Consider the following 11,558-nt stretch of genomic DNA (forward strand, 5'->3'; position numbering starts at 1 on the left):
TTGTGCCAGGAAACTGAATCGCTTCCATTTGAATTGTCTTAGGAAGATTCTGAAGATCACCTGGCACGATGAGGTACCAGACACTGAGGTCCTTCCTCAAACTAAATAGCCAAGCATTCAGACTCTGCTTCAGAGCATGCAACTCTGATGGACTGGCCACGTTGTTTGAATGCAAAATGTACACTTGCCAAAAAAGACTATTTTATGCAGAACTCACACAGGGCAAAGGCTCACATGGTGGGCAGAAGAAGTGATGCAAGGACACTCTCAAGGTCTCTCTCAAAAGCTTTGGAACTGATCCTGTGACAATGGGAGACACTGGCACAGGCCCGCCCAGCATGGTATGCCCACATCAGAGAAAGTGCTGTGCTCTACGAGCAAAGCAGAATAGAAACAGCTCAAAGGAAACGCAGGATGAGCAGATTTGTTCACACGGACTATTTGTGCCCAACCTGTGGTAGAGCACTCAAAGCTTATTATTGGTCTGAGCAGTCACAGTCAGACACACTGACGCTTGACTCATCAGAGTGATGTCATTTTGGCCCTCTTCCAGACCCAAGGGCAACAACCAACCAGCCAACAGCCTTTTCTTTCAGGTAAAATGTAAGCTTCATGAGGAGAGGAAGAGTTTCTTTTGTTTTATTTTGAATCCCCAGTACAGTGTTTTGTACATAGCAGTTGCTTAATAAATGCTCATTGAATTGAATTCTGCATCCTTCACTGAGCCAAGTAAATGAGGCCTTTTTTTTCTTTTTTTGCTTTTTGGAAGGCAGATGGGGTTAAGTGACTTGCCCAAGGTCACATGGCTAGTTTTTGGCGTGTTAGTGCCTGAGGTCGAATTTGAACTCAGGTCCTCCTGACTCCAGGGCTCGTGCTTTATTCACTGTGCCACCTAGCCGCCCCAAGGCCTTTTCATAAGGGCCAAGGAATGCTGAGCATCACTTAGCAAACATAAGATAAACATATGCCACTGATTGATTTCCAGGTCAGAATACTACAATAAAACAACTGGTCCAAACTTTGGTATTTCAGGACGACTCTGCTGTCTTTTGAAATAACATATCTAGTAGCTTGTTTTTGAAGACGATTTAAAAATAATGCATACTACAAAGTAAATTGTACCAGCCTGGTCACATCATCAACTCTACACTGTTGAGGGACAGTGCAGCATAGAACACAGTCAGGAGAACTAGATTTGAATCCTCCATCAAATGATTCCTAAACATGCAATTCTGGCTAGCCACAGTTTCCCAGAGCCTGGGTCTCCTGATGTGTAAAATGAGGTTAATAATCCTTATGCTACCTATCTCCCAGGGGAGTTGTGAGGAAGGTATATTGCAGATCTTAAATCATCCATATAATTGTGGATTTTATTAAGGATTTTAATCTCCTGGTACTATTGAACATTTCCCTTAGGGGTTTTTTGTTTTGTTCTGTTTTGGCATTTCATCTCTTAAAATGATTTATGGTGATGGCATGAAGGAGTTTGTTTATTCTGTATATGATCTTGGGTAAATCTTGTCTAGACTTCAGTTGTTTTTTTGCTCCATAAAAAAGGGGGATGGATTAAATGAACTCTAAGATCCCTTCAACTTCTAAAGCATTAGGAAATAGACAAGAGCCCAAGAGATATTTTTTAGACTCAAAAGTGTAGAGAAAATAGCACTTTTGGGGCAGCTAGGTGGAACAGTGAATAGAGCACCGGCCCTAGAGTCAAGATGACCTGAGTTCAAATGTGATCTCAGACACTTGAGACTTACTAGCTGTGCAACCTTGGGCAAGTCACTTAACCCTAATAGCCTTGCCTTCACCCCTCCAAAAAAAACCCAAAACTATTATGGTGGGGGAAAAAAGGACAAGGATTCAAGGAAGAACTTAGCCAGTCCTCTGCCTTCTGGTAGTTTGGATATCATTATTCCTATTTTTAGGGGAAATATCTTGCTCAAGGTCATGCAGACAATGGTAGAGGGCAGACTAGAATCCAGAAAAGTCACAAAGAATTTGACAAACCATCACTCAAGGAGGAGGATTAGATTTAATCTTCATAATAAGAGAGAACAGAACTAAGGCCAATTGGATAAACAGATTTCATGAAGATCAACCATGAAAGACTTGGCTACTCTGATCAATGCAATGATATAATTCCAAAGAAATCATCATGAAAAATACCATCTACATCCTGAGACAGAACTGATGGAGTCTGACTGCAGATTAAAACATGATTTTTTTAACTTTATTTTTCTTGATTTTTTTGGCAACATGGTTAATATGGAAATATGTTTTGCATGATTTTACATATAAAATGGTTACCGTACTCTTGGCGTTCTCAATGGGTGGGGGGAAAGGATGAAGAGAGGGAGAAAATTTGGAACTTGAAATTTTAAAAAATGAATATTAAAAATAAAAATAATTGCATTTTAAAAGAAAAAAAGAACCAAAAACTTACATAAACAGATTTCGACTCAATCAGATGTGGTATTTTATCAAAAATGTGGAACATTTTATAATAATGTACAACAAGGAAATGGATTGTCTTATGACATATGAACCTCATAATTAATTTAAGCAAACAGGTATTTATTAGGCACTACCCCTGCCTATAATAATGCCCATATAATAATATCTAACAGTGCCTATACTATATAAAACTATAAATGTTGTGTTAATCACCAGAGATACAAAGAAAAAGTCAGAATAGTTCCTGAGCTCATGGAGCTTAAATTCTAAAGAGGGATGCAGCATGACTATAAATAGTACATAAAAGATAGATAATGAATAGTCAAAGTGATGGGTGCTTGGGATCTATATTTATAATTTCAATTTGTAACATCAGTTTGTAAAATCAATTTGTAAAACCAGTCTGTAAAATCACATCCCCCTCCCAGCCTCAGAGCATTAACTCTGCCCCTTCCCCCTGCCAGCACTCTACCCAGCAACAACCCATGAATTGTTTATTTCTGCTTGGAACAATAACAAGCTATACCTATGAATCCTTCACTAAACCATTTTATCTATAAACATTTTAGCTTAGGCAAATGTTATTTCCCCTTGGTAAAGTGGCCAGCTGCACCCATGAATCCTTCAACACCCTATCTATAGGTTAACTCCTTAGCATATTATACACATACTGAGTCTGTTAGCCTTGGTTCCTAACATCCATCTTGTCAAACATGACACTGATGAGTGGCAGACTAGGCACTTCTCAGTCAGTCTTGACCTATAGCTGACTTAGTGACATTTCAAGCCTAAAACCACATCTCCCAGTAGCCCCCCCTTGGGCTATTTCCCAGTGAATTATAGGCAATATGCCTTCACAGTTTGACATTAAAAGTGCATGTTCCTTTAAGCACTGACCACTCCTTAACTCCTCCCTAATCCCACTCTTATTCACCTAGTTTGCATAATTGACACTTGATTTACTGCCTTGATTCCTTAAAAACTATGCCTATGTCTTCTTTAAGTTCCCTAAGAACCCCTGCCCGATGTAAAGCATAACAATAAATTTTCACAATCCTGACTCCAAGTTTGCTTGGGCCTACTGAATTCATTCCAGACACATTCCAGACACAGGGACTCTGGTCCTCAGAGTTCCTGTATAACCTATTGCCATCCCCCCATCAAAAGGATAACTCTAGAAGGGGAGTCATTAGTAGGTACGGGGGACTGAGAGAGGCTTTCTATAGAAGACGATGGTGGAATTGAGTTTTGAAGAAAGTCATGAATTCTATGATAAAAGAGTGAGGATGGAAAGCATTCCAAATATCAAAAACAGCCAATACCAAGTCACAGAAAGAAAGGCCAGTATAGCTGAACCTTAGATGGGGCAGAGGACATATAAGAAGGTAGACATGGTTATAAAGAGCTTGAAAAGACAGCTAGGTGGTGCAGTGAATAGAGATCCAGCCTCAGATTCTTAACACTTACTAACCCTGTGACCTTGGACAAGTCACTTAACCCCAATTACCTTGCCTTTCCCTCTCCAAAAAGAAAAAAAAAAGAGCTTGGAATGCCAAAAAGCAGTTTTTATTTGATCCTAGAGGTAATAGGGAAGCACTAGAGTTAATTGAGTAAGAGGGTGACATGACAAGACAAGATCACCTACTCATCAAAAAAAAAATGCTTTGGCAGCTGTGTGGAGGATAGATTGCCACATTTACCATGTATGAAGTAGAGAGCATTTCTACACTGGGTGGGAGACTGGACCAGATTATCATTAAGGTCCCTTCTACCTCTGGGAGTCTATCCTTTTTAAATATACCCTTCTACACCATACATTTATTAATTTCTATACTTATGTATATAAGCAGTCCACTAGAGCATATATCCATCTTTAAGATTTATTAAGCTCTCTCCTGAAAATTATTCCAATGTAAAAACCAATCAAGTTCCAACATATTGAGTATACAAAGCTATAATTTTTTTCTCAATTCTTTCTGATAACCATGAAAGCACAAGGCAAAAGCACATTCAAAACAAAACAAAACAAAACAGCTGGTGCAGTGAATAGAGCACTGGCTCTGGAGTCAGGAGGACCTGAGTTCAAATCAGACACTTGACACGCTTACTAGCCATGTGACCTTGGGCAAGTCGCTTAACCCCAATTGCCCTCCAAAAAGCAAAAAAAAAAAAAACTATTATATCTACACCATGTTAAAAAATGCTCAGTAAAAGCACAGAATATGAACGTACATAAACACATAGAACTCTAGTCCTTGTACAGCCAAAATCAAGGGAATCACTATCACGTTCTGTGCCACCCCCCAATAAAGAAACCCCTCTTCATCTAGCATCTGGTCTACCAAAGACCAGACTTGCCTCACTGGTTCCCCCCCCCTTCTGCCCTCTAGGCACCAGCCCCTCTCCATAAACAGGACAGCTCCAATCCCAACCCAGCCCACTAAAGAGAACATAGGACTCCTCTCTCTGTCCCCTGAAAAAAGCACAAGGATGTGCCCATGCCCACGCATATGCCCTCATGGGCGTGTACACACACCCCCTTCTTACATCCTATTAAAATGTGAAGGGAAATATGAAGGAAGGATACAAAAACAAATAAAATTAAGATTTGCAAGATATATAGATGTTTTCAGTTAATCTCATGTTTCCATGAATACCTGTGGAGACCAAGCCTAGTCATTTCCCAGACTTTCCTCCTTGCCTTTGGCAGAACCTCCACATGTGGCTCTTATGGTAAGTCAGCCCATTATATGCCACCTTAGTTTTCAGTGTCTAGTCAATGAATTTGGTTTGATAAAGGTAGAATTGTCTCAATCTAAGGATTGTTTCCTCAATCTTTAGCAGCCAGTGTGTGAAGGACCATGATATGTAGAATAAATTATGTTTTGAATAGTTTTTCCAGTTGTGTTTAATTCTTATTGACCCCATTTGGAGTTCTTGGCAGAGCTTTTGGAGTGTTTTGCCATTTCCTTCTCTAGTTCATTTTATAGATGAGGAAACTGAGGCAGACATGGTGAAGTGAATTGCCCAGGGTCACACAGCCACATTTGAACTCAAAACAAAGAGTTTCTGGCTCCAGGTCCACCAAAATCTATCCACTGTGTCACCTAACTGACCATGGAATAATAATAGCTGGTGCTTATGATAAAAATAGCTGGTTCTTATATAATGCTTGGAAGTATCCCCATTTTACAGATGAAGAAACTGATGAAGTGATTTGCCCAGAGTCACACAGCTAGTAAGTGTGTGAGACAGGATTTGAATTCAGGTATTTCTGACTCCATGTTCAGCTCTCCAACCATTGCAACCCCTCCCCCCCAAGCTAAAAGCTATTAAGCAATAACAAATATTTAACTACATTTCTTGGGTACTTAAAAGATAAAAATCCATTAACATTTTTAATACAAAGAAAAACGATAAAGTCCAGTGCCTTACCTAAATATTTATATGCTTCTTCTCCACGTACTATTGGTCTTGTCCAAGTTGACTTTAGACCCCAAAAATGACTCACATGGGCACCTTCAGGAGGATATAGTGTGAATATCATTTCAATAGCTTTTGCCTTTTTAACTTCTTCAGAGTGGATTTCATTGTATTCTATGATTAAGAAAAAAAGAACCAGAAAATATTTATATATGTCATAATTCACTTTTTTTCTAAATTTCATGTTTCCTATAAAAGATATAAAAGTGTGTATATATACATATATGCATATACACACATATATAGGATTTTGAATAATGATACAATTTTGAAACTATAGTTTAAAAAAGACAAAGATAATTCTTAGAAAACTATTATAATATGGTTAAGCTTATTTCAGAATAAAACACCTTAATAGCTAAGACTCACCAATATATTAAATCCAAATATTAAAACATTTTTAACAATGTTGTTGACCACTATGAGGATACTAAATAACAACCATTAAGTTATATTGATTACCAGAAGTGTATGTCAGGGGCAGGCAAAACAGTATTGTTTGTGGCAGCCTACAAAAGAGAAACAGGATGACTTGAAAATAGGTTCTAGTGAAGTGCATAGTGAAAAAAAAATAGGTGATCAGTTTTCCATCTAGCACCATTGATTTATATGGCAAGCAGACTCCCTCTTTTGACATATAAAAACCCAGCTATAGCTAATATGGTCTTAGAGCAGGAATTCTTAACCTTGTTTGTATGTGGACCCCTTTGCCATTCTGGTAAAACCTATAAATCCTATTTAAAAAAATATTTTTAAAAACTTAAAATAAAATGCACAAGATTACAAAATAAGACAATGATATTAAAATCATTTTGGTTCTTTTTTATTTGTTTGTCTTTTAGTTAACAGTAGAAATTAGTTTTAGATTAAAATCTCACTGATACTTAGATAAACTCCAAATGGATACTTGACCTGGATGACATCATAAACAAATCAGAAGAACTATTCTTTCATCTCCCTACCATTTATCAGTTGGGGAATAGCTCTTATGCTTATAAATTTGAATCAGTTCTTATGTCACTTGTAAAAGGAACCTTAATCATAGAAATTTGCTACAAAAATTATCTTTTTCCCTCAGGCAACTCTCTCCTTTCTAATCTTAACTGTTTTGAATTCGTTTGTGCAGATTTTTAAATTTTATGTAATCAAAATTGTTCATTTTATCTTCTGTGGTCCTCTTTCTTGCTTTTGTCATGAGCTCTATCCCTATCCATAGACCTGAAAACTTTTTTCCTTGTTCCTCTGATTGTGAATTTAAAACCATATATATTTTTTAATGTTCCAAAGCACTAATAGAGAAATGCAAATTAAAGCAACCCTGAAGTTTGGTAAAGCTGACCAAAAAAAGGGAGGAGAAAGAAAATAACTAATTTTGTAAGAGTTGTGGGAAAATAGTTTTATTTGTGAACTGCTGGTAGAACATCACCATTATAGCAACACGATATTGATTACTTCTAGTGTATGAATGTTCCACTTGAAATGGTGTGTATTCTGAAGTGAACATAATAACCTAAATATGGATCAATCCATTTTTCAATCAATCAACAAACAATTCTTAAGTATTTACTGTGAGCCTGGTACTCTTAACCAATACTTTATTAGATTCAGTTATTAGGATCCTAGGATCATAGATTTACAGGCTGAAGAGAACTAAGTAGTCAAATAGTCCACCCTCTGTGTTTGGACTGAAGCACCGAGAATTTAAGTGACCACTAAAAGTCATGTAATTGGTAAGTAGCAGAGCCATGAGATTCTCTTTGCCTAAATTCATTACCCTACATCCCAAACGATACCATATTTTTTCTGGGTCTTAAACCCAGAACTGGAGGGAACTTAAGACATGATATAATATAACTTTCTCATTTTGTGATGTGGAACCTGCAGCCCTGAGAGGTTAGATGATTTGTCCAAGATCATACTAACAGTAATTAAAGGAGCTGGAATTTGAATATATATCCTCTCTCCATCCAAACCCAACATTTTTTCTATAGGACATAACAGCCATGAATCTTCCCAATGTCCTGAAGCCATCATTTCTCATCAAATCTTGTCCACAAGGACATCAGGAGAAGCTTTTTTTCAAATGCCTCACTGAAGCCAGATGTATGCTGACATCTTTAGTATTCTCCGGATATAATGGCTGTCAAAGTTAGAAACATGATTTGATCTTAGGAAACTGATGGGGCTGCCTTTCAATCAATGCTTTTTTTTTAAGTGCTCACAAGTTATCTATTTAAAAATAAATGGCTTTCCTATCTCTGATTCTATAATCATTATTGTAAACCTTTTTTCCCTATTTAAATTTTCAATAAGATCTCTCCCAAACTCCCTCCCTCTCACTCCCCCCAAGTTTGCAGGAGATGTCTCCTACTTACTAAGACAATTAAAATCAACATAAAGAAGCTCCCTTCTTTCCCCTCCTTCACTCTTCAAAATTTCTCAGCATCATCACTTTCTTCTGCATCTCTCTTGTCACAGGACAAGAGGAATCTCTCACTTGGACTATGACAATAGTATTCTAATTAGTCTACCTGCCTCTATCTTCTTCATTCTCCAATCTATCCTCCATATAACTGCAAAATTCATATTCCTAAAACACAGACATGATCAACAGTTACCTAGTGTCTCTAGGACACAGACTATTCAAACTATATCATATGGTGAGGTTTTCCTTGTCTCCCACTAACTAGCCCTCCTTCCCAATCTAATTTATTTTAGATATACATTGTATTTATTTATAATAAAATTAAATGAATGAATGAATGAATGAAAACCACAGAAACTTTTTGAAGACAGTTATTTTTGCTCCGGTATCACCATTATCCAACTCGACATTTTGATTAACAGTGGGCACTTAATATATATTTAATGGAATAGAATTGAATTTCTATGTCTAATACTTCTCCCTGTACTCTTGACCCTATCTCCATCTTCAGGACCTAATTCCAACAGTCAGACCTCTTATCTTCCTTTCTACACACTATTTCCCATCTACTTACAAATATGTTCAGGTCTCCTCAATTTTCCCCATATCATAGATTCCTTTCACTACCAATCTTCTTGGAAAATTTATCCACATCTGACACCTTCAATTCCTCACCATCCACTCTCTCCTCAACTCCTAATGAACTCTCTTTAATCCCACACACTGTACTAAAACTGATCTCTCCAATCTCACCAATGACCTCCTAATCACCAGATCCGGGGACCGTCATTGAGTGACATAAGGCAATACATTTTCCTGAGAGCCAACACAAAATAACTCCACCAAAAACCATTATGTCTTCCCAAAGAAGACACTTGAAACAAATGTGTTTTCTTTTCAATCAGAAAAGAAGATCTTGTACTTACCTGATATATTTATATCTTTTCTCCCCCAATTAAAATGTGAAATCCTTGAGGGCAGAGACTCTATTTGCGTTTCTCAGTATCTATTTAGAACAGTGCCTGATAGGTATAAGAGTTTAATAAAGGCTAGTTAACTATTTAGCCCTCTCTTTGAACAATGGCTAAGGAAATCAGCTGAAATATATTAAAACTCTCCTTTATATAAAACTTTCAGATAACATCTAGCAACAAACCAAAGGGCCTGGATTCAAATCTCATCTCTGCTACTTACTTTGTTACCTTAGTTAAGTTAATAATGCATCTCTGGAAAGAGTTTTCATTCCAAAATATGTAGGATTGGACCACAGGATCTCTGTGATCCTTTACAGCTCTTACACATTTTCCCTGTGGCCAACCTATTGGGGGGGGAGGGAGAGTTTCTTTCTATCTCATAAGAAGAGAATGAAATATTATTGCCTGCTGATTGGCAAAAAAAAAAGTCAATCATGACGTTCCACACTGGTTTTTAGGAAAGTCACACTGTATAAACTTAATCTCTTTCTTTTGCTTCTGCCACATGGCAAAGACAAAAGAAGAATTCTTAGAAAGGGATGCTGGAGAGAAAATTCTGTCTTTCAAATTCCCTTGACACTACTTTGTCAGGTAGTTGAGAAAAAGAGAGACTGAAATAGTAGTGATAATTTGCAGTTGTGAAAGAAGCTGAGGATGGGAAATTAAACTTCAAAATAAACACTAAAAGAAAAGAGACAAGAGATTCTCCCTTTAAAGTCATAAAGGGAAAAACAGGAAGAAGTAGGAGTCATACTGGTTGATTAGTAAGAAAGGTACCTAGGTGTTATGGCATTAAACCACATGGGTTGTGTATTTTAAAAGAAATACAATGTCTAGTAATACAATTTAAGCTCACTATAGTTAGTTTAATTAAAAAGGCAGCTACAGTAGGCAACAACCAGTCAACAAGCATTTATTAAGTACTTACTATGTATCAAGCACTGTTCTGAGGTTTAAGGATACAAATTCAAACAAAAAGTGATAATCCTGCCCTCAAAGGACTTACTTTCCTATAGAAAAAGACAACAAAAAGAAGCCGAAAGTCTAAGTGATGGGGGGGATGGCAATAGGTTATACAGGAACTCTGATCAATATCAATGACCAGAATCCATGTGATTCAGTCTGAAAAGAATTCAGTAGGCCCAAGCAGACTTGGAGTCAGGATTGTAAAAGTTTATTGTTATGCTTTACAATGCGCAGGGGTTCTTAGGGAACCTGCAAGTTTATTGTTATGCTTTACAGCAGGCAGGGGCTATTAGGGAATCTGCAAGCTTAAAGAAGTCACAGGTAGAGTTTTAAGGAGTCAAGACAGTAAATCAGTATCAATTATGCTAACTAGGTGAGTAAGGGTGAGATTAGGGAGGAGTTAAGGAGTGGTCAGTGCTTAAAGAAACATTCACTTTTAATATCAACTTTGTAGGCATATTGCCCATAATTCACTGGTAAATAGCCCAAGGGGGGGGGGAGGCTACCTGGAGATGTGGTTTTAGGCTTGAAATGTCACTAAGTCAGCTATCGGACTGAGAAGTTCCTAGTCTTCCACCCATTAGTGTCATGTTTGACAAGATGGACGATGTTGGGAACCAAGGCTAACAGAGACTCAGTATGTGTATAATTGCCTAAGGGGTTAACCTATAGATAGTGCATTGAAGGATTCATAGATGTAGCTGGCCACTTTACTAAGGGGAGATAATATTTGCCTAAGCTAAAATGTTTATAGATGGTTTAGTGAAGGATTCATAGGTGTAGGTTGTTATTGTTCCAAGCAGAAATAAACAATTCATGGGTTGTTGCTGGGCAGAGTGCTGGCAGGGGGAAGGGGTAGAGTTAATGCTCTGAGGGCGGGGGGGGGGGGGAGTGTGATTTTACAGACTGGTTTTACAAATTGATTTTACAAACTGATGTTACAAACAGATATTACAAACATAGATCCCAAGCATAGATCCATCATAAGGGGGGTATCAGGGTGGCAAAGTATATATCAGAAGTAGAGCCAAAAGAGGAAGAGCCAGCCTGGGCCCATTCCCAAAATGGAAGCCCTGACCAGAATTCACCAGTATAAGGCTACAGTTTGGATCACAGGGTATTGAACATCACCACCAAATTACACTAATTGAAAGCAAAGGACATACATTGCTTCTTGAGTGCTAAATAGACCAACCTGTATAATGTGAAGGAAGGAAAGAAGGAAGGAAGGAAGGAAGGAAGGAAGGAAGGAA

The 11,558-nt window shown here is 37.6% G+C and overlaps 1 protein-coding gene across 1 annotated transcript in view; it reads right to left on the reverse strand.

Moving 5' to 3' along the window:
• The window catches only part of IQCM (IQ motif containing M), a 431,897-nt gene that overhangs the window by 94,907 nt on the left and 325,432 nt on the right, over nucleotides 1-11,558 (reverse strand). The window contains exon 9 of the mRNA XM_069105013.1: nucleotides 5,893-6,054. Coding sequence (XP_068961114.1) covers nucleotides 5,893-6,054 — 162 coding nt within the window. The remainder of the gene's footprint in view (nucleotides 1-5,892; nucleotides 6,055-11,558) is intronic.

Source organism: Petaurus breviceps, unplaced genomic scaffold (genome assembly GCF_028583685.1).
Source record: "Petaurus breviceps papuanus isolate PSGF00001 unplaced genomic scaffold, PetGlider_PUasm1.0 76, whole genome shotgun sequence".
In the NCBI taxonomy this organism is placed as follows: Eukaryota; Metazoa; Chordata; class Mammalia; order Diprotodontia; family Petauridae; genus Petaurus; species Petaurus breviceps.